This window comes from Juglans microcarpa x Juglans regia, chromosome 5S (genome assembly GCF_004785595.1).
Source record: "Juglans microcarpa x Juglans regia isolate MS1-56 chromosome 5S, Jm3101_v1.0, whole genome shotgun sequence".
In the NCBI taxonomy this organism is placed as follows: domain Eukaryota; kingdom Viridiplantae; phylum Streptophyta; class Magnoliopsida; order Fagales; family Juglandaceae; genus Juglans; species Juglans microcarpa x Juglans regia.
In genome coordinates, this window is record NC_054603.1 from 10469514 (window position 1) to 10493538 (window position 24025).

The 24025-nt window shown below is 41.0% G+C and overlaps 1 protein-coding gene and 1 long non-coding RNA gene across 2 annotated transcripts in view; one reads left to right on the forward strand and one right to left on the reverse strand.

The window, feature by feature from the left end:
- LOC121267370 (tobamovirus multiplication protein 1-like) overlaps positions 1–24025 on the forward strand; it is a 31202-nt gene that overhangs the window by 4005 nt on the left and 3172 nt on the right. The window contains exons 4-11 of the mRNA XM_041171242.1: positions 7088–7174; positions 7260–7311; positions 9340–9517; positions 9665–9760; positions 10573–10633; positions 11426–11490; positions 11663–11737; positions 11838–11913. Coding sequence (XP_041027176.1) covers positions 7088–7174; positions 7260–7311; positions 9340–9517; positions 9665–9760; positions 10573–10633; positions 11426–11490; positions 11663–11737; positions 11838–11913 — 690 coding nt within the window. The remainder of the gene's footprint in view (positions 1–7087; positions 7175–7259; positions 7312–9339; positions 9518–9664; positions 9761–10572; positions 10634–11425; positions 11491–11662; positions 11738–11837; positions 11914–24025) is intronic.
- LOC121267372 lies at positions 1837–23618 on the reverse strand. Its single transcript, XR_005940975.1, has 4 exons — positions 23511–23618; positions 17811–17826; positions 15890–15900; positions 1837–1859 (listed from the first exon to the last, which is right to left on the reverse strand). It is a non-coding gene; the product is annotated as an uncharacterized LOC121267372 (long non-coding RNA).

A 24025-nucleotide genomic window follows, 5' to 3' on the forward strand; every position in this document is an offset into this window, starting at 1 on the left:
TATTCTATTCTTGTTATGTTTGCAATGATTTACTGTGGCCATTTTGGTGATTATATAATGCATGATTGCCTTTGTATTTGATGCATGAGATGAGTCTTTTGCAATCTTATTCTAAGCCATTTTCTTTTTTGTTTTTAAAGTTTTTTTTAATTATCGCTTTGTACATGAAATAATCTCATGACTTCTTTTTATCTGTTGCATTATATATATAATGATTACTTATAATATATATATATATATATATATATATATATATATATAATGCTTGACAAGTTTGGGCTGGTAAAGATACATTGAATTCCTCCAGTAATCAGTATGATCACTTGTTTACAACTAATTTTGGAGTTGGCTTAACATTAGTTTTCCTAATAGCTGAACCTAAGGTCAGTTTCACACTCAAACGTCTTAAAAAGGCTACCATTATTAACTGAGCAATTCTCTTTTAGTTATGGTTTTTAATAAATAATACCGATAAAATGGTTTTTAAATAATTTCGCTAGTCCATGACCTGATCTTTCTAATCTTCAGTTTACCTAGGGTACTGCTGGCAATCATTTAGACAACAATCCAGAGGCACCACTTGTATACTTGGTCTTGTATAAATGTAACATGAAGGGCAATTCTTCTTCCATGCCTACATGAATTTGCTTGATCTAGGTGAGAGCCAGCTTCTTGTTTCTGGCTTTGGAAGTTGAAATTATTAGTTAAATATAGGTTTCAACTCCATAAATACTGTTCTTTTTGCTATTCTAAGGACTTTGGATATCATTTTGTATCTGTGAAATACTGATTTTGCAGAAAGTATTTCTAATTTCTTGTACCAAATAACTGATATGCATATTTTCTCTGGTATCTTGAAGATGAAAATATGTTTCATCTTGACTTTGGCACTTACCGCTTCTTTTCAAAGGTTTGACATATGCTTATGCTTCTGATATTGCATTTTGGAGCAAAGACTTCAATTCTGATTGTGTTTGTTATTCCTTTTTTTTTTTTGATAGGTGAAAGTAAAATTTTATTGAAATAAGGATAGTAACAAAGTACACCAGAAGTATACAAGCTGATCATGAAACCTACTTACATCTAGGTATTAGTGAGAGGTACAAGCAGGTCATGAAAATTGTCCGTATTAGAAATAATGGCCGAAGCCCAAGAAAATAAAGTATTGTAGAAGAAACGCTTCAGCTCATCCAAAGAACGCTCCATGTATTCAAAGCACCTCTTATTTCTCTCTAGCCACAAGCACCACATAATGCAATGAGGGATCATTCTCCACACAGCAGCTATTCGTGAATTCCCCCTAATTCCTGTCCAACACCCCAGAATATCCCTAACTTTTCTGGGCATAACCGAAGCCACCCCTGTCCTATTAAGGATCTCATTCCATAAACACCTTGCCACCTCACAATGTAACAAGAGATGATCCACTGATTAACCATCACTCTTGCACAAGAAGCACCAATTTGCTATGATAAGACCACGTTTTCTCAAATTATCCGACGTGAGGATCCGCCCAAGAGATGCAGTCCATACAAAGAAAGGGATGTTAGATGGTACTTTACATTGCCATTTGGCCTTCCTAGGAAAATTATGATCATTAGATACTCCCAAGAGGGCCTTGTAGAAAGAGCGCACTGAAAATTTGTTATTTTCATTCAAAATCCAGATCATTTTATCCTTTGTCTCACTGCCCATCGATATTGCATATAGTGAGTCAAAAAAATCAGCAAGCATATCCAACTCTCAATCATAAGTCGCTCTCGAGAAACTTACATCCCAATGGACAACACCATTAGAAATTACCACTAAGGGCAGGTTTGGGGGCAAAGACAAGACACAAAATTCTCATCTCATCTCATCTCATCGTTACAACTTTTTCAAATTCACATACAAAATATAATAAACAATTCAACTTTTTCAAATCCCAAAATAATAATATTATTAAAAAATAATATTTTAAACATTCATCTAAAACAAAAAATTTTCATCTCATTCTCCAAACTTGTCCTAAGTCAGCCACGACAGCATCTTTGTCGTTGGAAATCTGGTAAAGCGTGGGAAACACCTGCTTTAGGACCCGTTCACCGCACCAAGCATCATGCCAAAAATAAACTCTATCACCTCTTCCAATTGCAAATCTAAAGCACTTGGAGAATCTACCCCATCCTGCTCTAATATTTTTCCACAAGCCCACACCATGTGTCCCTCTAACTTCCGTAGAATACCATCCCCCCATCATACTCCCATACTTAGCATCTATGACTTCTCGCCATAAAGCCTCCCCTTCCTTATGGTATTTCCATAATCATTTCCCCAAAAGTACTTTGTTGAAGACCCTCACATTGTGCACCCCTAACCCACCGCATTGAATTGGTAAGCAAACTTTATCCCAACCCGCAAGATGGAACTTAATTTCTTCCCCCATGCCTCCCCAAAGAAAGTTGCTAAAATTTTTCTGCATACAAGAAGCCACACGTTTAGGTAATGGAAATAGGGATAAGAAATATGTAGGGAGGTTAGAAAGAGTGCTCTTGATAAGAGTCAAACGACCACCATTGGGCAAACATATCTGTTTGTACCCAGCCAATCGTCTTTCAATTCTTTCTAACACACCATACCAAATGGTTTTTGTCTTGAAAGTAGCCTCCAACGGAAGGCCAAGATATTTCAAAGGTAGCGAAGCAACCTTACAACCTAAGATATTTGCCAAGTCTTGGATATTATATACACCACCCACGGGAACCATTTCAAACTTTGAGAGATTTACCTTCAAGCCTGACACCGCTTCGAAACAAAATAGTACAACCCTCAAATATTGCAAATTATCATTGTGCGGCTCACAAAACAAAAGTGTCATTAGCCAAAAAAAAAAAAAAAAGGGAGATAGAAACCCCATCCATTGAAAATCCAGCAAGAAAACCTCCATTCATCGCCACTCACAACATTCGACTTAGTGCTTCCATAACGACAACAAATAGCAAAGGGAAGGGTGGATCCCCTTGCTGTAAGTCCCTAGAGCTGTCAAAGAATCCTTCCAGTGCTCCATTCACCAAAACCGATAAGCAAACTGTAGATATACAATACCTAATCCATGATATCCATCTATCCCCAAATTCGCACCTCCCAAGTAAATAACAAAAGAAGTCCCAATTAACATGGTCATAAGCCTTTTCCACGTCTAACTTGCACAAAAGCCTGGGTATGCCCTCCTAGATTCTACAATCCAAGCATTCATTGGCTATCAATACTGAATCCAGAATTTGTCGCCACTTCACAAAAGCATTTTGAGATTTTGAAATAATGCTACTCATAACTGTGTTTATGCGATTAGCGAGCATCTTATATACTCCATTTATAAGACTAATAGGCCGAAAGTCTTGCACATCCACAACATCAACTTTCTTAGGGAAAAGAGCAATAAAAGGCACATTAATGCTTTTTGCAAATTTCCCAAAGGTGTATAGTTCCTGAAAAATCTGCATAATATCTCCATCCACTACCTCCCAGTAATCATGATAAAAAGCCAGTGAAAACCCATCCGGACCCGGTGCTTTATCCTTGGCCATCCCACAAATCACCTGAAAAACCTCCTCCGACCCAAATGGTCTCTCCAACCACGTAGAGCTTAGCTGGTCAATAGTCTCAAAAGGCATACCATCAAGTTTGGGTCTCCAAGAGGCTGTTTCAGCAAGAAGAACTGTATAAAAGTTGACAATTTGGTTCTTAACAACATCACGATCCGAGTAAACTTGGCCCTCAACTTGAATCACCTCGATACCGTTATTTCTACGATGAGAATTAGCCACCCGATGAAAAAATTTAGTACATTTGTCTCCTTCCTTCAACCATAGGGTTTGTGACTTCTGTCTCCAAGAGATTTCCTCCATAAGAAGCATCTTCTCCAAGTCCGAAGTGATGGCTGATTTCCAACAAGAGCCCTCAAACGAAAGAGCGATGTTCATCTCCCTTTCCTCCAAACCCTTAGTGCCTCCATAAGGGACAATTTTTTATTATTAATGTGTCCAAAGACTTCAATATTCCACCTTTTCAAGTCCCTCTTTAATGCTTTCAGCTTACCCGCCAATATGAAGCTTGGTGATCCCTCAAAGTAATACAAGGACCACCATGACCTCACCTTCTCCACAACACCCTCGGTTTTTAGTCACATATTTTTGAATTTAAAATATATTTTTCTTTCTTGAATGCCTCCACAATCCAGTACAACGGGGAAGTGATCTGAGCATACTCTATCCAATCTCTTTTGAAGCAAGGTAGAATAATGTGCCTCCCAAGAGGGGGACACCAAAAATCTGCCCAAGCAAGACCAAGCTCGGTTATTAGACCAAGTATGCACGCCACCTACGAGTGGTAAGTCCACGAAGTCCATATTGAACATAAAATCAGCAAACTCATCCATTGCCTGACTATACCGGACTTATCCCGATCTTTCACTAGGGAATTGAGTAACGTTGAAATCGCCCCTAATATACCACGGTAAATTCCACCAGCTGCCCAATCTCGCTAATTCCTCCATAACGTCTTCCTAGTTGTGTCCACATTTGGCCCGTATACACTAGCAAAGGCTCAACAAAAACCATTCTCTACATTTTTAAACAAACATGCCACCGTATAATTCCCAACACACTCCTCAATGGATTCAATCACCCTCGAATCCCACATGACAAGGATACCCCTGGATGCTCCCTTGGATGACAAGGACACCCATCTCACAAATGGACAACCCCATATACTAGCGATGATGCTACGATCCATGAACTCCATTTTGGTTTGTTGCAAACACACAATGTCCAATTTCCAATGCCGTAAAAGATTCTTCACCCGTAGTCGCTTATTGGGGTCATTAAGACCCTGAATGTTCCAAGAGAGAATTCTAGGCTTCATGGATCGACACAATATTTCCCTTGATTCTGCACTTGTTAATACTCCCCTCCCTTCCATCATAGTTAATTGAACACATGAGACGCTTTAGTTCCCTGTTTTTCCTAAAGGCGGATGTAGGAGATTGAGCCTAACCCTCTTCAATAGCAATAAGTAGTGCTCTGAATTGCTCCTTGAATATGTCACATGAAATCCCCTCATACTCCTGGATATCCTTCACTTTCTGAATTACCCAATCCGATGGCGCACTCTCTATTCTCAATGGTACAGGGCCCACCCTTGCCTCCTTATTTACCAACTGGTTCAGTTCCTTAGGCCTAGATGAGAAGTTAAGGGGCTTCACTGCCCCCTGTCGCTGCCCAGAAACTTTCATTGGAGTAGAAAACACCTGCACATCTTCCCCACAACCCCTCAATCCATGGGATTCTACCACTGTCAACGAGGAAGTATCCTGAGACCCTTTCCTACAACCTATCGGCCCTGTCTGTGTCTGTTGTGGCTGAGATTCTATTGCCGCTGGTGAGAAAACACTGAGACCCATCACTGGATCTACCATTGAAACCACAGAGAGCTCCTTTTGGGCCATTGTCGATGGTTCCTTAGACCTTCGCGACCCCACCATTGGTATCTTGGCCTCTTCAAACCCTCGCAACCCCACGACCTCTTCATCTCCTTCTCTCGAGTCCTCCTTCGCCATTTCTGAGCTTCTAGGATGGTCCGTTGGGTTTGCCGTGGGATCTTCCATCATTGGATTAACCTGTGGGCCCAATACATCTGTTTCCTATGGGATCTCCCCTGCCAATGACTGATCACACGTCGGAACCCCTTCTGTTGGAAAAATGACCTCCGGCAATTGAAACGGAGCTGTTGTGGTAGTTGAAGCACCGACATCCTCCCTCGAACTGGTCTATGCTGGACCCAACACGTCGGAGGCAACACGTGGCTTAGCGAGTGCAACCTCCGAATATGTAGCCCCCATCAGTGGCTTCGTAGCCTTTGCTGAGGTCCTCTGGCCCTTCGCAGGTGCAGGTGTCTGCCACCTACCGCCGTCAACGGTGCCAGATGCAAGTGGGTTATGTTTCCTCCAAACAGACCAAAACAGACCCGTTGGGGTCTGTTTTCTTGAACCCAATGGGTACCCATTGAAACCATGGGCTCCTTGCCTTTACTAGCCCGCCCATTAAGCCTAGTGGGTTGTGACCCTGCGCCTGTCCCCTTAGGGACCCCGTAGTTGTTCTGCTTGCCCCTAGATGAAGAGGCCCCTTCTCCTTTAAAAAGCCCAACTCCCAGACCCAAGCCCCCCCACCCCTTACTTCTTCAACGCATCGTTTCAACCAATTTAAATTAATCTGCAAGTCCTCTAGCTGGTTCTATATCTCAGTCATTGCCCGAAGGATTATTTCCTTTTGTAGGCCAACAACTCCCTTGTCACCACCCTCATGTCCCTGGGTTCCTGCAAAAATGGCAACACTTTCAGCTGCAACGTTGCGGTTCCAGCAGAATTGACATCCCGCCTGGCATGTTGACAAGATAGGTCCAAACATCTCGGTTGTTGGAGAAACTCCATGTACGACTGGGAAGAAAACTGTAGCGGCTCTGTCGTTGTTGTTGACGGTGCCGCCCCGACAAAACAACTCTCGACCAACCTCCCTCAATGCCTCCGCCACTTTCCGCCATCCCATTCCATCTATGTCTTCAGGGATGAAGATAAAATTTCGGTGCCCACCCCGTCGGTACTCTACCAGTGCCAAGAACACTCCTTGTGAGTTTGAGCACCTTTGTGCTATAAAACCTCTATGTATGTGTATCTATATCCATTTATCTATTTATCTGATTTTTGAGGGTGATAAGAGACAATATTAATCAAGAAACTCTTGTCTCTGGACGTACCCACATTTGATTCAGTTGAATTTCAAATTCAGCTTGTTTCTTCGTGTATCTTATCAGTTTCAGTTTAGATCCTTGTATAATTTTGTATAGCTTTTGGTTTACTTTACCATAACTAAGAGATGAAAGTCTTTCATGCATGCTTATTTTCTTATTGTTTCTGTTATTTTTGTCATTTGCTTCAAAGATATGCCTGGTATTATTTGGTAATAGCTTGTGATAATAGTGTGTAGCCTCTTCGCATTAGTTTGTGATACAAATCTTTGATTGAAACTGAAGCTTCAAATTTTTACTGTTGCAGGTTACTTCATTTATTTTGTATTTGCTCTTGTCACTGCTTGTAAGGATTGGCCATGTTGGTCTCACTCTTGTGGTTTTATCCTCATGGGTAGGCCTTTAGTCTTAATTACATACTAGTATCCATTTTAAGAAATCCATTAACGTATTTGAATTTTGTGAATTTTTCTTTGCAGCTTTGCCAAGAATCCTGTTTTTTGCGGTGTTTCTTCTTCTTTTATCATTCTGGTATGTTCTTTGTTTCATTGTGATATTATTCCAATTTTATCTGCTATGCTTCTCTTTGAATGTTAGCATGGATTTCATTACTTTTCCTTCGAATCTTTTTTCATTAATAATAGTGGAATCCCTGGTGAAGAGTATAAGGGGGTTCTAACCCAACCTTGTCCAGGAAACAATCCAATAAACTTACAATTATGGTAGTTTCTTATATGATTTCTTGTAGAATCTATAAACATTAAGCACAAGCAAAATACGTAGATACACCCCTGAAAGTTTTCAAGGTAACAGTACTAACATGTAGGAATAATATGACCTAGTCTTTCTTTTGGGTTGGAAGATTACTCACACCCGCAGAAAGAGTGATTCTTGTTAAAAATGACTATTTTTTATAAGTATACCACCTTTGTTGAAAAAGTACTGGGGGCACTACCCAAGTATATTAGAGGTATACAAAGGGGAACACCTAGTTTAATTTCTCTTAATCATGAATGCAATAGCCAATCATGTGAATGTAGAAAATACAGCCTTTCGTCCCAAAGGATTCCATAAAGGAAGGGGGATCGGCAGCAACTTCAGTTGCAATTTGTTGCTCAAATTTTGGGTGGCAACTCTGGGCTACTAATCCCCTTGAATCCTTATGGTGGAATAAGGCACATGTAAGAATAGCTTTCTTGGTTTGGACAGCTGCTTTAGGAAGATCGGCATTACGAATAATTTAAGAAAGAGGAACATACTTGTCAAAAAAGGAAGAGGAAATTATTGTGATGGGTTGGTGATGCATGGGTAGGAGTGGGGAAACTATAGATCATTTCTTATTGCATTGTCAAGTGCTATTTGGAATGATATTCTTGGTCTGTTCAATTTAGATTGGATCCTGCTTAGTAGTGTGGTGGATCTTTTGGCACATAGGAAAGGGAGGTAGCTCTTATAAGAAGAATTGACTGAGCATGAGGATAAGGAGAAGACAGTGGCAGCCCTTGAGGATTTTTTTTTTCAAAACGTTGTATCATTGGATGATTGCTCATTTGGTTTTTTATCTCTAATTTTTTCTCAGGACTTCCTTACCCATTTTTTTGTCTTTATGTGTGTTTCTCATGTATTTTTATTTTTTATTTTTTATAAGTACGTGTTTCTCATGTTTACACCCTATTTTTTTTTTATTAGTATGTTTACACCCTATTTAATCAGGCAAAACTTTTTATCATTAAGTTTACTTGTAAAAAAAAACTGGCATAGATTTTAGTGGGCTAAATATGTCCATGAATTTCTTGTTTCGGTTGTAAATCCTAGTTATGTATTACTCATATATACGTCCTGTGTGCTTAGGCTATGCCTATTATATTATGAACAAAACTTCTTGACTACCTATAAAAAAAAATGGCATAGAGTTTAAAAGGACCGTTCAAAGGCAAGTTTTGTGGGAGGAAACATTGTCTAATACTGTGGTCAGAATCCCTAAATGTTGGTTATCAGATGTATTAATATTTAATGGATACTGAAATGAAAAACTCTTTTACAGGGCAGTCATTTTCTTAATATCTTCACATTGTGGTTGAGGTTCTGCTGGTTGGAGCCCTCTGCACAAATGTTCTGTTTATTTTCAAACTTCTTACTTTGCGTTTTCTATACAATGCACAAAGTTCTGCTTAAAATGCTATGAGAGTAATGCTAAATAATTATGTAGTTGTTTATCTATCCCAAATAGCTTTGATAAGCAAGTGATATCTGTTGTCTACCACTATCATATGCTATTTGATTAATTTTAGAACTCTTGAAGTCCGTCCTTAAATATGTAATGGACTGGCGTTTGGGTAAAGCTGTTCTGGATCAAGATTGGTAATGACGTCAGTTTAAAATTTCCATCAACTGTACTTTCAGTGAGTAAATTTAAACAGAAGATCCAGAAGTGCAGTATTTTATTCAATTAGCTATATCCAAACATTATCATTACATTTGATAGATGTAAAATTTTCTTTCAGACTAGTGCTTCCGATGAGCAATATTCTATGTTTCTTCGGCGGATTTTTTTTATAGGGTTGACCTTTGCCATCAGGCAAATGATGAGGACGAGGAATATGAAGAAAGTAGTTCTCAGGAGGCTCTTTTGGATAAGAACTTAAACAAATCATGCCCATCACTAATGGATGGTCATAGAAAGTGTTTTCCCCTTCGCTGTCTCCATGTTGGAAGCCACCAAAAGATTGTGATAGCGGTATGCCAAATAGTGAAAAATCTCTTGTTTAGTATCTGCATATGCTTCTTAAGATAGACTATTGCTGTATTGTCCCTATTTTATTGTTATGTACTCATCGGAAAGAACGACTTTATTTGAATCTGTCATTAACTCCTTATTTACCAGGTTATTGTGCTAGTTTTTGTTGTAATGATGGCTTGTGCTCTGATAATCTGGATTGGGATGGGAAAAAATTCTATCGACTCTGCAGTTGTGGCTCGGGTATGGACACAGTAATTAAAGTTCTGCTTTTCTGCTATGATGTCATTATAGATCGCTTTCTAATGTTTTTTTAAAGAGTACCCATTGAACATTGAATTTCTGTTATCATTGCCATTGCAACATGTTTCAAAGCATCTTATTGCTTTATATATTAAATTGAAATCCAATATACTGCATAGATATAAATTTTGTTTCTTCTAGGCTGCTGGAAATATTTCTAGTGACCTAGTTGGGTCTCATAGCTCCTGTGTATATATGCAGTAAATTAGTTGGGGTTACAGTCTTTTGATGATTGCTTTAGAGTGATTGGAATTTGTGAAGAGGAGATATTGAAGTAGGGCACAGTAGAAGGCTAATCTCACACTTTGTTTATTAAAGGATAACAAACTTTTTGAAGATATAGCTATTAGAATATTGAATAACTTGTCTGTTAAAATCTTTTTATATTAAAGACATGTTCTCAACTATAGTAAATCACTATTGCCCTGTGTTCTTGGGCTATGCCTATTTCTGTCAATAAAACTTGCTTATTGATTAAAAAAATGTTAAGCACAATTGTCTGGTAATAAAACAATAGATTCCCCTTTACTTTTGGTGCTTCAAAGAAATGGTTGTGCAGCCATAGTTGTTCCATATTATATCTTAATCATATATCGTTAGTGTTATTAATTGCTTAAAAATATCGACGGAATTATTTTGTTATAGTAAAAAGCATATCATGAGTGTTCCAAAATGGTATTGAAGCATTCTGGCTTTTGCTTATAAGTAACAATTAGTGAAGCCATGGTGCAATGATTCTACTCATCATGCAGGTGTATGTAGACTTCTTCGCCATAGCAATACTTTTATTAGGAGGGGCATTGGCATATTATGGTGAGCAATTGCAATTACATTAGTCAGCTTCTCTTGCAATATCTTTATCTGACATATTGCCTATTGCTTTCTTTGATGTAATGCCTTAGTGCTCCCATCCTGTTAGTAGAATGGCATCAGATCGATGATGGGATACTTTTTATATTTCATAATTCTTTTAGTAGGTAATTTTATATCTTCGCTTTTCCCCTTCATTTATCTTGTAAGTCCCATCTACTTGGGTTATGCTCTTTGGTTTTCTAATAGGATCTTAGTAATGAAAATATAAGTGCGAACGCATAATGCTTATAGAACACTTTTATAACATTAGTTTTCCACTTTTCCTGGGTATGATGCAGTCATCAATCATCAAAGATATTGCTTTTTATGAGAGAATATTTTCAGCAGAGGAGTTTGGTCAATTCAAATGGTTGAAATGATATATTGTGGATGGATTAGTGGTAATGCAAAATAGTAATTTTTTTCCCTTTCTCTAAAGATCATCCCAAAGGATGGCTGTCACTATAAATTCAGATCATTATGGCAATTTATAAATTGACTGGATTATGACAAGATAAAATAAACCATGATTTTTCACTTCAGTGTACATAAAAGAACTAGTTTGCAGTATGTAAGAATTTAGTGGATTAGTTTTTCATGACTTAGTTATAAGTGACAATACGGCTAATACATCTTGATGATAAAGGTTCTGTTAAAGTGAAAAACTCTTTTTAATGTCATCTCTGTTTATATTCTTATTCTTTTTCCTCCATTGTTGCTAATGTTAACTTTTGTGCGATGAGTTCCATTCAGGACTTCTATTATGCTTAAAAACGAGCAAAGTTAGATCCGAGCAAGCTTCATCTGAAAAGTGGAAGGTATCAAATCCATTGTTATTTTATTATCTTCTTTATTACTAATTTTGTGCAGTGACATACCCCATATTGGATATAATTTATATGGTGGCTCCCTTATAAAATTACCCAGTATTATATATGTATATGCTCATTTGCCTTTTTATTTTATTTATATAGTTTCTTCTCCTGGCAGTTTGCAGGTTTAGCTGTTGTCTCTGTGCTCTGTTTCACTTCAAGTTCTTTTGTAGCTCTTTTGACTGATATTCCGGTATGGACTTGAATGTTGGTCATAAATTATCTATGTATTAAATAATTGCCAACTCAACATTATAGCTTTTTCTTAATTCATTATTTCAATATGCTTGCAGATGTTACATCACTGGCCTCAACATCGCTCAAATGTCGTTTGTGCATCTCTTTTACTGCTCGTGTATTATTTTATCGGTATGTGGTTACTATTTTCCATGTCAGTTTCTCAGATTGGCTGCAAATGATGAGGGGGCATTTTTCACATTTGCTTCATTTACAACTATTTCTTCTGTTCACATTTTTGCTAATCCACCCATCTCTTCATATCTTATCCTGCTTCTTCCTTTATTTCTTTTCCTGCTGGGACTCCCTTAATTATTCTACCTGCAATTATTCTGGCTAATCAAATGGTTTTTAACTACGCTTTTCCCATGCTTAACTATTACTCCATATGGCAATTGAGTGTTTTCTGAAATTTAATTTGTTGGCAGATCTGCGTAGGTGTTCTTATATCTGCTGAGGGATGATTATGGGCATATTAGTCAACTTATCAATTTTTAGATTTTTTTTATAGGAAATAGACTTCATGTCATCCATGAAGGAAGTTACAGCTGTGACTAGTCAATACAAAGAAAAACTCCAAATACAAGTCAAACTACACATCTGTTGTACGCCTCCCCGCACACAAATTTCTTTGCGATGGACATTGTCTTAACTTCTAGAAACTCTCATTAGAGAGTATCACTCTTTGTAAAAAATAGAGATAAAAAACCATCTCCCACCTCCAAAAGAGGAGGGGTATCCAACCACCCCATCCTCCAAAAAGAGGAGGGGTTCTCTTGCTATGGACATAAGTCTAATAGCCTATTTCTTTTTATTATTAATTAAAACAAACACCAGAACTGTAAATACATAGAAAAATAAAAAAAACACAAAGGAAAACACGCTCTTAGGGCTACATCTCATTCCTCTCCCACCGCCCCCTCTTCTTCTTTCTTTTTCTTTTTTCCCTTTTCTTTTCCTGCTTTCTCCTGCACTATCGTCGTTGCCCGTGACCCCCTCCACCGACTCCTCAGCCACCACTTGTCTCCTCTGCAGTTTTCGAGTTGCCCCTCCACTGTCTCGCTCGTCCACCTCCACCACGACCACCGTCTCAGACGCAAGCATGAGCACTCTTTTGCCCACTCCTCTTCCCCTGCCGATCTGCTCATGCCTCCGCCACCCCTGCCCACGCCCACCCTTTCCAAACGGCTCATATTTGCTTAGGCCGAACCAACGAACGTCGTGGGATGGATGGTGGCTGATGCAAGCCACACGAACACGAGCACCCTTTCGTCCGCCTCCACCACTGTGCAGGCGGCCCACTCCTCTTCCCCTACGGATCTGCTCATGCCCACCCTTTCCAGGCAGCTTCAGATCTACTCAGGCCGATTTGCTACCAACAAATGTTGTGGGATGGATTGTGCCAGATGTAAGCCATATGCCGATCCAGCAGCCGTTCTCCACCAAGGTGGGGTGCGTGCCGGACAGGGGTCAGAATCCCAGATCAATGTTCCTCCATTATTAGACCATCTTCTGCAGGAATTTTTAAATACTACAAACTAGACCTAACTACAAACAGATCATGAAAACTGTCCTCATTACAACTAATGACCAAGCCCAAGAAAATAAAGTATTATAAAAGAATCTCTTCAGTTCTTCCAAGGAACGTTCCCGATCGTCAAAACACCTCTTACTTAGGAAGGTTTGAAGTGAATATGGAATAATTCAAAGGAATAGGGCATCAACAAAGATGTTATAAATTTTAGGGTGAGACCAATTTGGGATTGGGTGATTGAGAAGATAGAGAGAAGGCTAGCGGGATGGAAGAGGTTGCGCTTGTCAAAAGGGGGAAGAATCACCTTAATCAAAAGCACCCTTTCTAATCTTCCTACATATTTTCTCTCATTATTTCCTCTACTAGTTGGCATTGCTAATTGGATTGAAAAGACATTTTGTGATTTCTTATGGGGAGGTATCAAGAAGGAAGCCAAGTTTCACCTGGTTAGTTGGGATAAGATTTGTTCCCAATTGTAGTGTGGAGAGTTGGGGGTTTGGAAGTTGAGGATCTTCAATAAAGCCCTTTTAGGGAACTTGTTATATCATTAGGAAAGTGTGACTTTGTGGAGGGTTGTGATCGATTCCAAATATGGGAGTGCTTGAGGGGGCTTGGTGTTCTAATGAGGTTAGAGGTACACATGGTGTCTGAGTGTGGAAAAATATAAGGAGTGGTTGGGAAGATGTTGCCAAACATATTAGTTTTGTAGTTGGTGATGGTTCTAGGATTAGTTTGTGGCATGATTCTTGGTGTGGTGGTAGGGCCCTTAAAGCTGCTTTTCTTGGCCTCTTCCAGATCGCTCATAATGCTTCAGTGGTGGATGTTTTGGACTACTTGTGTCACACCCCATACCCGGGGGTGAACCGTTTTAACCTGAAATCCACAAAATATAAATGTTTTGGACTACTTGTGTCACACCCCATACTCGGGGGTGAACCATTTTAACCTGAAACGCACAAAATATAAAACTTAGTTACAATAATCCTTCAAAATCAAATACCTCACAAATCCTTCCAAAGAAATTAAACTCTCAAATCTCTCAAATTCACTTATGCCACCCAACATTTGTCTTACCTTCCTCTTACGATACTGTCACATGCCAACTGTCTCAAACCAACACAGTCATGTGAAAACAAATGGTGGAGATAAAGGGGTGAGTCCACCGACTCAGTAAGCAACAAACCTATACTAGTGTGTAAACATGAGCCATTTACAAAACGCACAAACAAGCAGTTCTCAAAAATAGCAGTGGTATTTTCAGAAGCATTTCATTACAATAATAATGTATACAAAAGACCTTAGGCATAAGCATAACTGAAACAACATTAGAAACAGAAACAGAGACCATGTTTAGCCCTGTGGCAGGGTTGTGCATATCTGCAAATAGCTAAGCAGAACATAAATCGTTGTTTTGTCACCAAAGTGAGTGCACTCAAAACAAAGACCACTATTTTATCCCATAGTAGAGCTAGAGGCCATTATTATATCCCGTGAAAGGGCTACAGACCATTATTATCTCTTGTGCCAGGGCCAGAGACCACTATTAAATCTTGTGGCAAGGTCAGAGGCCACTATTAAATCTCGTGACAGAGCTAGAATTTAGAGGCCATTATTATAACTTGTGGCAAGGCTAGAAATCAGAGTCTACTATTATAACCTGTGGCAGGGCTTGTAACCAAAGTAGAATAGAATCTTATGCCTAAGGGTTTTCAGATATAAAGCAATAATAGAATAATATAATGAACAATTTTTTTTTTTTTTTATAAGTGAATAATATACTAATCAAATAATTAGATAAAATATTTTAAACTTAATGTTCACATTTATGCAGAAGAGAAACAGAGTACAAAAATTGCTAATGTCTACACCAGTCGTGATAAAATGTCATGTTTCATTGTTCAGATATAGAGACTAGTGCAGAAAAATAACCGTCTTTTTTCATAACGAAATATGCAAGTTTTTCAAATCAACCTCAGTCAGTTTTAGGCAAAGTCTGGTAGAGGAGCATCGCTTACTTGAACTTGAAACTTTTCTTTTTATATGTAAAAATATTCTATATATATCAAAAGGAGTGACCACTTGTAAAAAAAAAAAAAAAGTAACCAAGTACACTGAATGTATACAAGAGAATACCTTGCCCATAATAGAAAACCCTTAATAACCAAAAAGCTTGTGAAGAACAACCCAAAATACACCAAGCCCGACCCTAACCCCTTGCTTCCCGTAGAACTAAAACTCTATCCAAAAACCCCACCCCAACCCCATGTTTCACGTCTTCACAATGCCCTCTCTTTAGACTTCCTTTTAGTTGAGCTACCACCCTTAGCGTCGTAGTTGATTGCCGAAAAAAGACGTTGTAACTCGCTTTTCTTGAAACTTGATTTGGTGTCAAGCGTGTGGCTTGTCTCGATTGCAGTAATTAGTTCTTTAAATTAGTCTTCACATCCTCCATGTGAAATTTTCATGAACTATTGAATCTCGTTAACTTTAGACAGAATCCAATCCGCTATTGGAGGAAGAGAGACCAAGGGAGCCACAATATCCCCAGACACAATATCCAATTGCACTCTTAACTCTAAGCATTCCTTTGCACAAGGCACCAACGCCAAATCCATATTCAAATCACGTACCTCCTCAGCAACTCCATTGGTTCTCTCCAATGGTATGACACATCAAGTCCCTTCACCTCTGGTGACCCTTTATGTGCAACTTCAGCGGGTCCCTTCACCAATGGTATGACGCCATTTTCCTTAACTCCGATGAGGGAGCCATAATTTCTTCCGGTACAGAAGTCACCTGAGGTGAATGACATTCCATTACAGATGTCTCTACGCCGATACCCGACGTAGAACCCATTTCAAATAACCTAGACTTCCTTTTGACCTGTCATACTCTTCTGGATCTGGTTATAGGAACAAGACCGAATCCGGTTTTCCGTTTTCCTTTATCTGAGTTTAAAGGATTCGGGCCTATCTTAGTCTTGTTCCTTACAACCCTGTTGCCTCCAGCTGAAAGCAGGTTTATTTTTGTAGACAAAAAAGCTATCGCTGCCTTCAATTTGACAAGTTGGGTTTCCATCTCCTTTAAAGAATTATGCATTGTGACAAGCTGGTTCTAAGGCATGATCTGCAAACTACTTTCATCAATCCCCTTGCTATGAACCCCAGAAGCATGATCGGTCTTCAGAGCTGCCCCATATGATCACCTAGCCACCGTGGATGTACTTGGGTCTTTATGATTCACCTCCAAGTTGATGTTCTCATTCTTCTTTTGGTTTTCCTTCTTTGACCCATCAGCAAGAAGCATATCCGCAACTCTGCGTAATTCCGCAACAAATTTCTCCCAACCCAAACCTTCATACCCTTCAGGAATGACTACAATACTCCGCTAGCCTCCTCCACCATATTCGGTGACCGTTAGAAACCTACCATGCTCGTTGGAGCATCGTTGAGCCATGAATGTTCTATTTCCTTCGCTCAAGTGTTTTGTGAAATCTAAATTTCTCCTCGCCTGTAATACTGCTTCCACCATAGCCATCAACCATTCTATACCACTACGACCCATCACTACAAATCTCCAAACCCTTCTACTCCTCTCCACAATTTTTAAGGAAGACCTCCATGTTTTTGGCAAAAGTTCAAAAGCCTTCGATTCCACCTAAAAGCGCCCCAGCTGACCCATACTAACATCGAACCTTCAATTTCAGTTTCAGGGGCATCCCAAGCTGCATATCTTCATTCTGTCGAGAAAGCAATGCGCGAAGGAAGGTGCCCCTAACCTGAGTTAACAGAGAAAACATAGTCGTTGGAGGATGACCGACGTCGGAGGCCCACAAAGTGGTCGCCGGAGTCTGCTGAAGCAGTCTGTAATGGTGGCTAAAGCAAAAGCTCAGGTCGCAATTCGCCACAGGAGGCTACGAAATAGCAGCAGAAAACTCCCAGTCGCTGGAGAAGGGCTGACGCCGGAGGCCCTACAAAGAAGTCGCCTGGGTCTGTCGTTCAGGTGGCGGTGTCGAAGTGAACGGCGACATTTTGACACCTCCAAGAAAGAAGAAAAGCAAAAAAAAAAAAAGTTCGGTAGCAAGGACAGATGTCGGACGGCCCACAGCGAGGACGCGGGGGCCCGTCGGCCTCGTCTATGACAGAGGTGTGGTGTCACTCTCCGGTTGATGGTGGGTGGGGTTGGTGGCGGGATAGGTGGGTTAGGGTTTTCTCTCGGGACACTGTTCACCCATGGGTCTTAGGGCTTCGTACAGAGAGGAAATTAATTAGGGGAAAAATGACCTAATTTTTTTTTTTTTTTTTTTAAAGACAATTACTAATCAGATAATATTGCAAATAAAACTTGAAATATTGATGACCCTTTTTTTATAAAGCTTAAAATCATCATAACTTTAAAATCACATTAACTCTGTAATACTGGCATTAAAACTATAACTTCGTGTTCATGAATCCAAAATCGATTTCCCGGTCAATTATCTTCAAAATAGTCTAACCTTTTATGGGTCCGATCTCACATAACTCCATATACACCAATAAACCCATAACTAACAAGCTTTGAACTCAAATATCATCAACCCATGGCACCCTCAATATCTACCAAACCTAACATATGCTAATAGGGCTGTAATCGAGCTGAGCCGGTCTTTGGCTTGCCGAGCTCGGCTCGACTCAAAATTCTCGAGCTCGAGCTCAAGATTTTTTTTTATTCTTTGTTCGAGTTCGATTCGATAAGCTACAATCTCAACTCGAGCTCGAGCTCGAACTGTTTATTTTTTTATTTTTTGAATAAGATTTAATAATTAATAAATTAAAAAAATAAAAAATCTAATATTAAATTTATACAACTAACAAGTAGAACCTCTATTGAATTATAAAATTTTAAAAAATTTATAAATAATTAATATCTAACTAGTTGATATTTATTCAAAATAATAATATATTATATGCCTACATATATTATTAATACATACACTTAATATGATAGCATATATTTATTTCATATATGGTTCTCACATACTATTATATGAAATTATTAAATTTTATCGACTAATTATTATACAAATTATAAAATATACTTATGAAGTATATTTACTATATAGACATAAGTAATTAGATTACATATTATATATTTAATTATAAAAATGGTATGTTTATATTATTAGTTACTACATATATGTGTGTGTGTGTGTGTGTACATAGGTGTATGTATATGTTTATCAATATATGAATGAGTTTTAATTGAGTCGACCTAACGAGTTGACTCAAGTATAAATGAGCGAGCCTTAACGCCGAGTCGAGTCGAGTTTTGTCGGGTATGTGTCATTTACAATTCGAGCGGGTATTTGCTTTCATGAACGAGCTTTTTTTTTCACGAGTCGAGTTCAATTCGAGTTTAACCGAGCGAGTACTGAGCGGGCTATCGAATAGACTAGTTCATTTACAGCCCTATATGCTAATTAGCTTGCAAGAGAGGGAAGGGGAGATGCTATGAGAGAGAGAGAGAGAGAGAGAGAGAGAGAGAGAGAGAGTGCGTGATAATGAGGGGGAAACTGAGAGATAGAGGGAGGGAGGGAGTGAGTTACGTAGGGAGAGAAATAGGCTTACAGTGCAATGGCTATGAAATAGGGGTTGTGGTTGGTGCAGTGACTTCTCCTTTTGATGAAGCAACCTAGTGAGGGGTGGTGCAGTTCAGTTGCGCTAAGCGGACGTGCCGTGGTGTTCTTGGTTTAGACATAGCTAGGACGTTGGTTGTGGGCTTTTGGGCTTGGGATGGGTTTCGGCGTACCATGCACGGGCAAGGATGGGATAGGTTGATGGAGGAGCTGGGCGGCACCTTCTGTGACATTGAAGTTGTCTCCGTCGTTGGGTGGTGGCTGATGAACCATCTACGGGCTTCACGGTTGTGCTCTGTTCCTAGTTGTTGAAACGAGGAACATCATGAGGTTCCTTTTGTGAGGGTGGTGGACGTCGAGGGGCAACTTGTTAGGGACCCCGGTCTTGTCCCTTAACATTAAGTTCACGAGCTCGCCTTGGTGAAGATGGTGACCGAGTGATCTTGCCAACTTGCTTGGCCTTCAACAAATGGTAGGTGTTTGGGAGGTGGAATGATGGAGATGATTGTGGAATTGGGTAGGCTAAGTGTCTCGGGTTTGCAATTCACTATGGACGGCTAGGGTTTGTTCCTTGAGTGTGGCGCCAAGTGATAGGGTTAGGGTTGATGAGAGATGGTGAGGCTAGGGTTTTGGATGTGTAGCAATTAGGGTTGCTGAAGTGAGCTATTGGGAATGAGGGTTGGCGCCAAGGTGGATGGAGGCTATGGTTTCGGATTGCAAGGCACTAGGGTTGCTGAAATTGTGAGTGGAGGGATTTTCGGAAAGATTTCTAAGTGCTAGGAATCTTTGGGAAATTCGGATTTGGCTAGGAAGAGAAGTCAATGGTTGACTTGAGTGTTTTTAGGGATGAGAGATTTAAGAGATTGAATGGGATTGTCAATTCCTTAAATTGAGGGATTTGAATTGGAAGGAGTCAAAACTCCTAGAAGGAAAGAGTTTCCTTACAGAGAGACTTGAGGGTTTCGGCTATGGCACTTGGGATGGAAGAGGGGCAATTAGGGAATGGCCGAATATGGAAAGTGAGGATTAGGGTTAGGGTTTTATGGAAGTGGTGGCAAGGTGTATTATGGTAAGTGGACTAGGGCAAACACTCCAAGGGCCGACACTTAAGTGTTTAGATGGATCAAATGAGGCAATGTGATGGTCACGACAATGAGCACAAGATGAACACAATGTAGTCTCAAGAACAATTCAAGAACACTTTAAGACCAATGCACATAAATTAAAAAGAACAATGAAGGGACAATGGAAGACAAGAGAATGAATGAATAATACTCATAAGATTGATAAACCGAACCACACTTATTCACGAATTGCACCCCAAAGAGCCCAAGTGCTAAGCACCGAAATAGTTGATCTCAAGAATAAAACCTTCCAAAAGGAATTTGTCAAAAGATGTAAAAGAAAAGACTAAGGGTCCTATTTATAAGAATTACAAATTGGAAACCCCCAATAAGTCTCTTGGAAATAAATAAATAAAAATAAATTAAATAAAAGGAAATAACAGTGGCATGGGCCAATTTGGCCGTGGCATGCATGAGCCCACGGTGGGCTAGAATGGTGCATGGTGGCCTTCGGGCTGGTCCATGGCTAGGTGGCATAACATGGTTTGCTGATGGGCATGGTATGGTGCCATGCATGGGCCTGCTGGTGGGCATGGCATGGTGCCATGCAAGGCCTGCTGATGGTGAGCCATGTGTGTGTGTTGCATGGCCCCGGCTGGTGGCCTGGGCATTGGGTCTGCATGGCCCAGGCTGGTGGCCTGGGCGTTGAAGCTGCAAGGCATGGGCTGGAGCCATGCACTTGATGGCATGCCTGGTGGGCATGCCACTGGCCTAGGCACGGGTTGGAGCTGTGCGCTGGATAGCATGCCTTCCCAGGCATGCCATTAACCTCGTTGGCGTGCGGCGTGGGGCGCATGCAAGGGCTCTGTTAGGGACCTCGGTCAAGTCTCTACACACTATGTTCTCCACGCCAATGGTGGTCTTGTGATGACCGAATCCTTGTTCCTCTCTTGCTTGGTTTTCGAACAATTGTGGTCAAGATGACCGACCACTTGGGTACGATGAGGTTAGGTGTTTAGGCTAAGATGGGTGTATGGAGTGGTGGTAAGGGTCAAGGAGTTGTGTGGGGTTCAATGAATGAGGGCGCACGGCACTAGAGTGGGCTAGGGTTGGCGCCACTTGGAAGATGGAATTTAGGGTTTGGAAGTTGTGTGATGGACTGCTGGGGTTTAGGTTTAGTGTATGGAAGATGGGAAAGTATGTGGTTGGCTAGGATTGGCCGAACAAGGCTAGGGAGATTCCTAAAATCTAGGGATTCAATTTGGAAAGGGTTGGCCGAGTATGGTGAAGTGTTTGGGTCAACTAGGGTTCCTAAATTATAGGAACCTAGTTTGGTAAGTGGAGTGTTCGGCTAGGACAATTCAAATTAGGCAAGAGGTTGCCGAAATTTGAATTCAAATTCCAATGGAAATAGGGTTCAGTTAGGGCAACAAAGATGAAGCAAACAATTTATAGAAAGTTGACTAACACAAGTGTTGGTCGACTTTGATGTAGGGAATGGATTGGAAGAGCAACTTATGAAGAACACCAAGAATAAAATGAAGAACACTCAAGAACACAAGCAAATACTTATGAACTTGAATGAATGAAAACATAAACAATAATAATTCAAGACTTGATTCACGAATTGCACAAGTAATGAATAAACCTCATATATTGATAAACTCAACTTGGATTCACGAATTGTACCAAGTTGCAAATAACAAGATAAATGAATTACACTTATTCAAAGAATTGCAAATTGTGATTCTCTTTGGGATTTGCAAATTTCATCCAAAAAGCCCAAGTGCAATGGCACCGGTTTGTGATCTCTCAAACAATAGTCTTCCCTCTAGGAGTTTTGCCAAAAGATTTTAAAGCAAATGAAAGATGTCCTATTTATAAGCAATACAAATTGGAAACCCCCAATAGGTCCCTTGAAAATAAATAATTAAGTCAAATTAATTAAATAAAAGAAATAACAAGATAGTGGTCATGGATCAAGGCTAGCCGTGGCATGCATGGCCCATGATGGGTTAGGTTGGTGCATGGTGGTCTTCGGGTTGGTCCATGGTCATGTGGTGCGGCATGGCTTGCTGATGGTGACCCAAGGTGGTGCACGGCATGGCCTAGGCTGGTGGCCTAGGCGCTGAGTCTACAGGGCATGGGCTGGAGCCATGCGCTGGATGGCATGCCACTGGCCTGCTCTGCAAGGCACTGGTTGGAGCCGTGCGCTGGTTGGCATGCCGTGAGGCATGCCACTAACCTCGCTGGAGTGCGGCATGGCTGGGCAGGTGCGCGCGCTCGTTGGGTGGCCTGGTAGTGTGGCGCAAGGCCTTGCGGCGCATGGGCGTGTGCAAGGGCCACGCGGCCCATCGAAGAGCGCATGGGCCTGCGCGGCGTGCTGCGGCCTGCATTGCCGTGCGCATGCGCGCGCAGTCAAGAGCTACGCGCATGAGCGTGCGGCTCATGCTTGCGCGCCTTGCTGCGCGCAGGGGCGTGCGTGTTGCTGTGCGCAGGCAGGTCCTTACTAACCTCGCCAGCCCACATGCTGGGCTTCCCGTGTGTGCTAGCGCGCGGGCCAAGGCATGCATGCATGCTGGACGCCCCGTGCGCATCACCCCACGAGCCAAGGCATGGTTGTGGGCTAGCCAAGGTGTTTGTTCCCACCATGACTAGGGCATGTGCGGCATCTCTAGAGGCAACTCGACGTGGGGGTCTAACAGGCTCGCATAGGGAGCCGCGCGTGCAAGGGCTTGCCCGTGGATTCGACAGGGGTGCGCACAGGAGTGAGCACAGGCACGAGCGCAGGGATGTGCACATGGCCGCGCGCATGGGCATGCTCATGGGCGTGCGCATGCCAGGCCGAACGTTGGGCTGCGCGTGGCTACTAACCTCAATGGCCTGCATACTGGGTGTCCCGTGCGTGTCAATGCTGGGGCCAAGGCATGCATGCATGCATGCTGGGTGCCCCGTGTGTGTAGGCTGGCCATGGTGCTGCCCTTGCCTCCCAAGGGCAGTGTCGAGGCTTGTCCCGATGCCACTTTTCCAGAGGTTTTAACTCAACTGCTACATGCAGTTGTTGGTGGAAGAGAGAGAAACTGGTCAAGGTGCTGTTTATGTGGGCTGTGGCTGCTGGACCTCACATAGGGAAGGATGGCTTGTTCACTAGTTTTGGGCAGTGCTGTGCATGGTGAAAGGGTTGGTTGCACCGGTGGTTCTCCAATGGGAGGTGCACAATGTGAAGCAAGGCTGTAGCAGTTGACGTGAACCGGGGCTGGTTGTTTGGGGGGGTTGGGGGGGATTCCTTAACCTTCTCTGGTGGTGCACGACAGTGGGAAAAACTGAGAGACATGAGGGAAATACATCGAGTGGCACCCCCAGGCCTTGGTTGAAGATGGAGGTGTACTCGGTAACATGGGTTATATATGCAGGTCTCATGGGTTTTGGGTTGGGCTGACCCATAGGTTTTTAGGATTTTCTCTTGGGTCCCTATTTGAGCTCTAGCAAATGGGTTGGCCCATTTAATGGGTTCAACTAAATTCTAGGGCTTGCCTATAATTTCATTGGCTAAGTCGCTTAACAACCCTAATGAGTCGATCTTAAATTCCAAAATGAGCCCAATTTGTCCAATAAATACCTTTGGGCTTTTAAATAAATTCTTGAGCTAGTACTCAATAAATACGGGCCGCTTGCTCTATAAATATTAAAAGGGCTTTAAATCCAATTATTAGGCCCGATAAAATTCCATAGTCCACTATAATAAATTTTGGGCCCGTGGCCTATTCAAAATTATCCAATAAAACTCAATTGGGCTTCTATAAATGTTGGCCCCTTAATACCATCCCAAAATCATCCACTAAACCTTAATGGGCCTTAGAATAAATTTTTGTGCCTATGAGCCTAATTAAAAAATCTCTAGCCAACCTCAATATATAATCGTTAGTGGGCTTATCCAATATGGCCCATTAAACCTAATTTAGGCCCAATAAAATTATCCATAACCCATTCCTTACCATATTGGGTTGGGGTGTTACAACTTGAGTGGTTCCC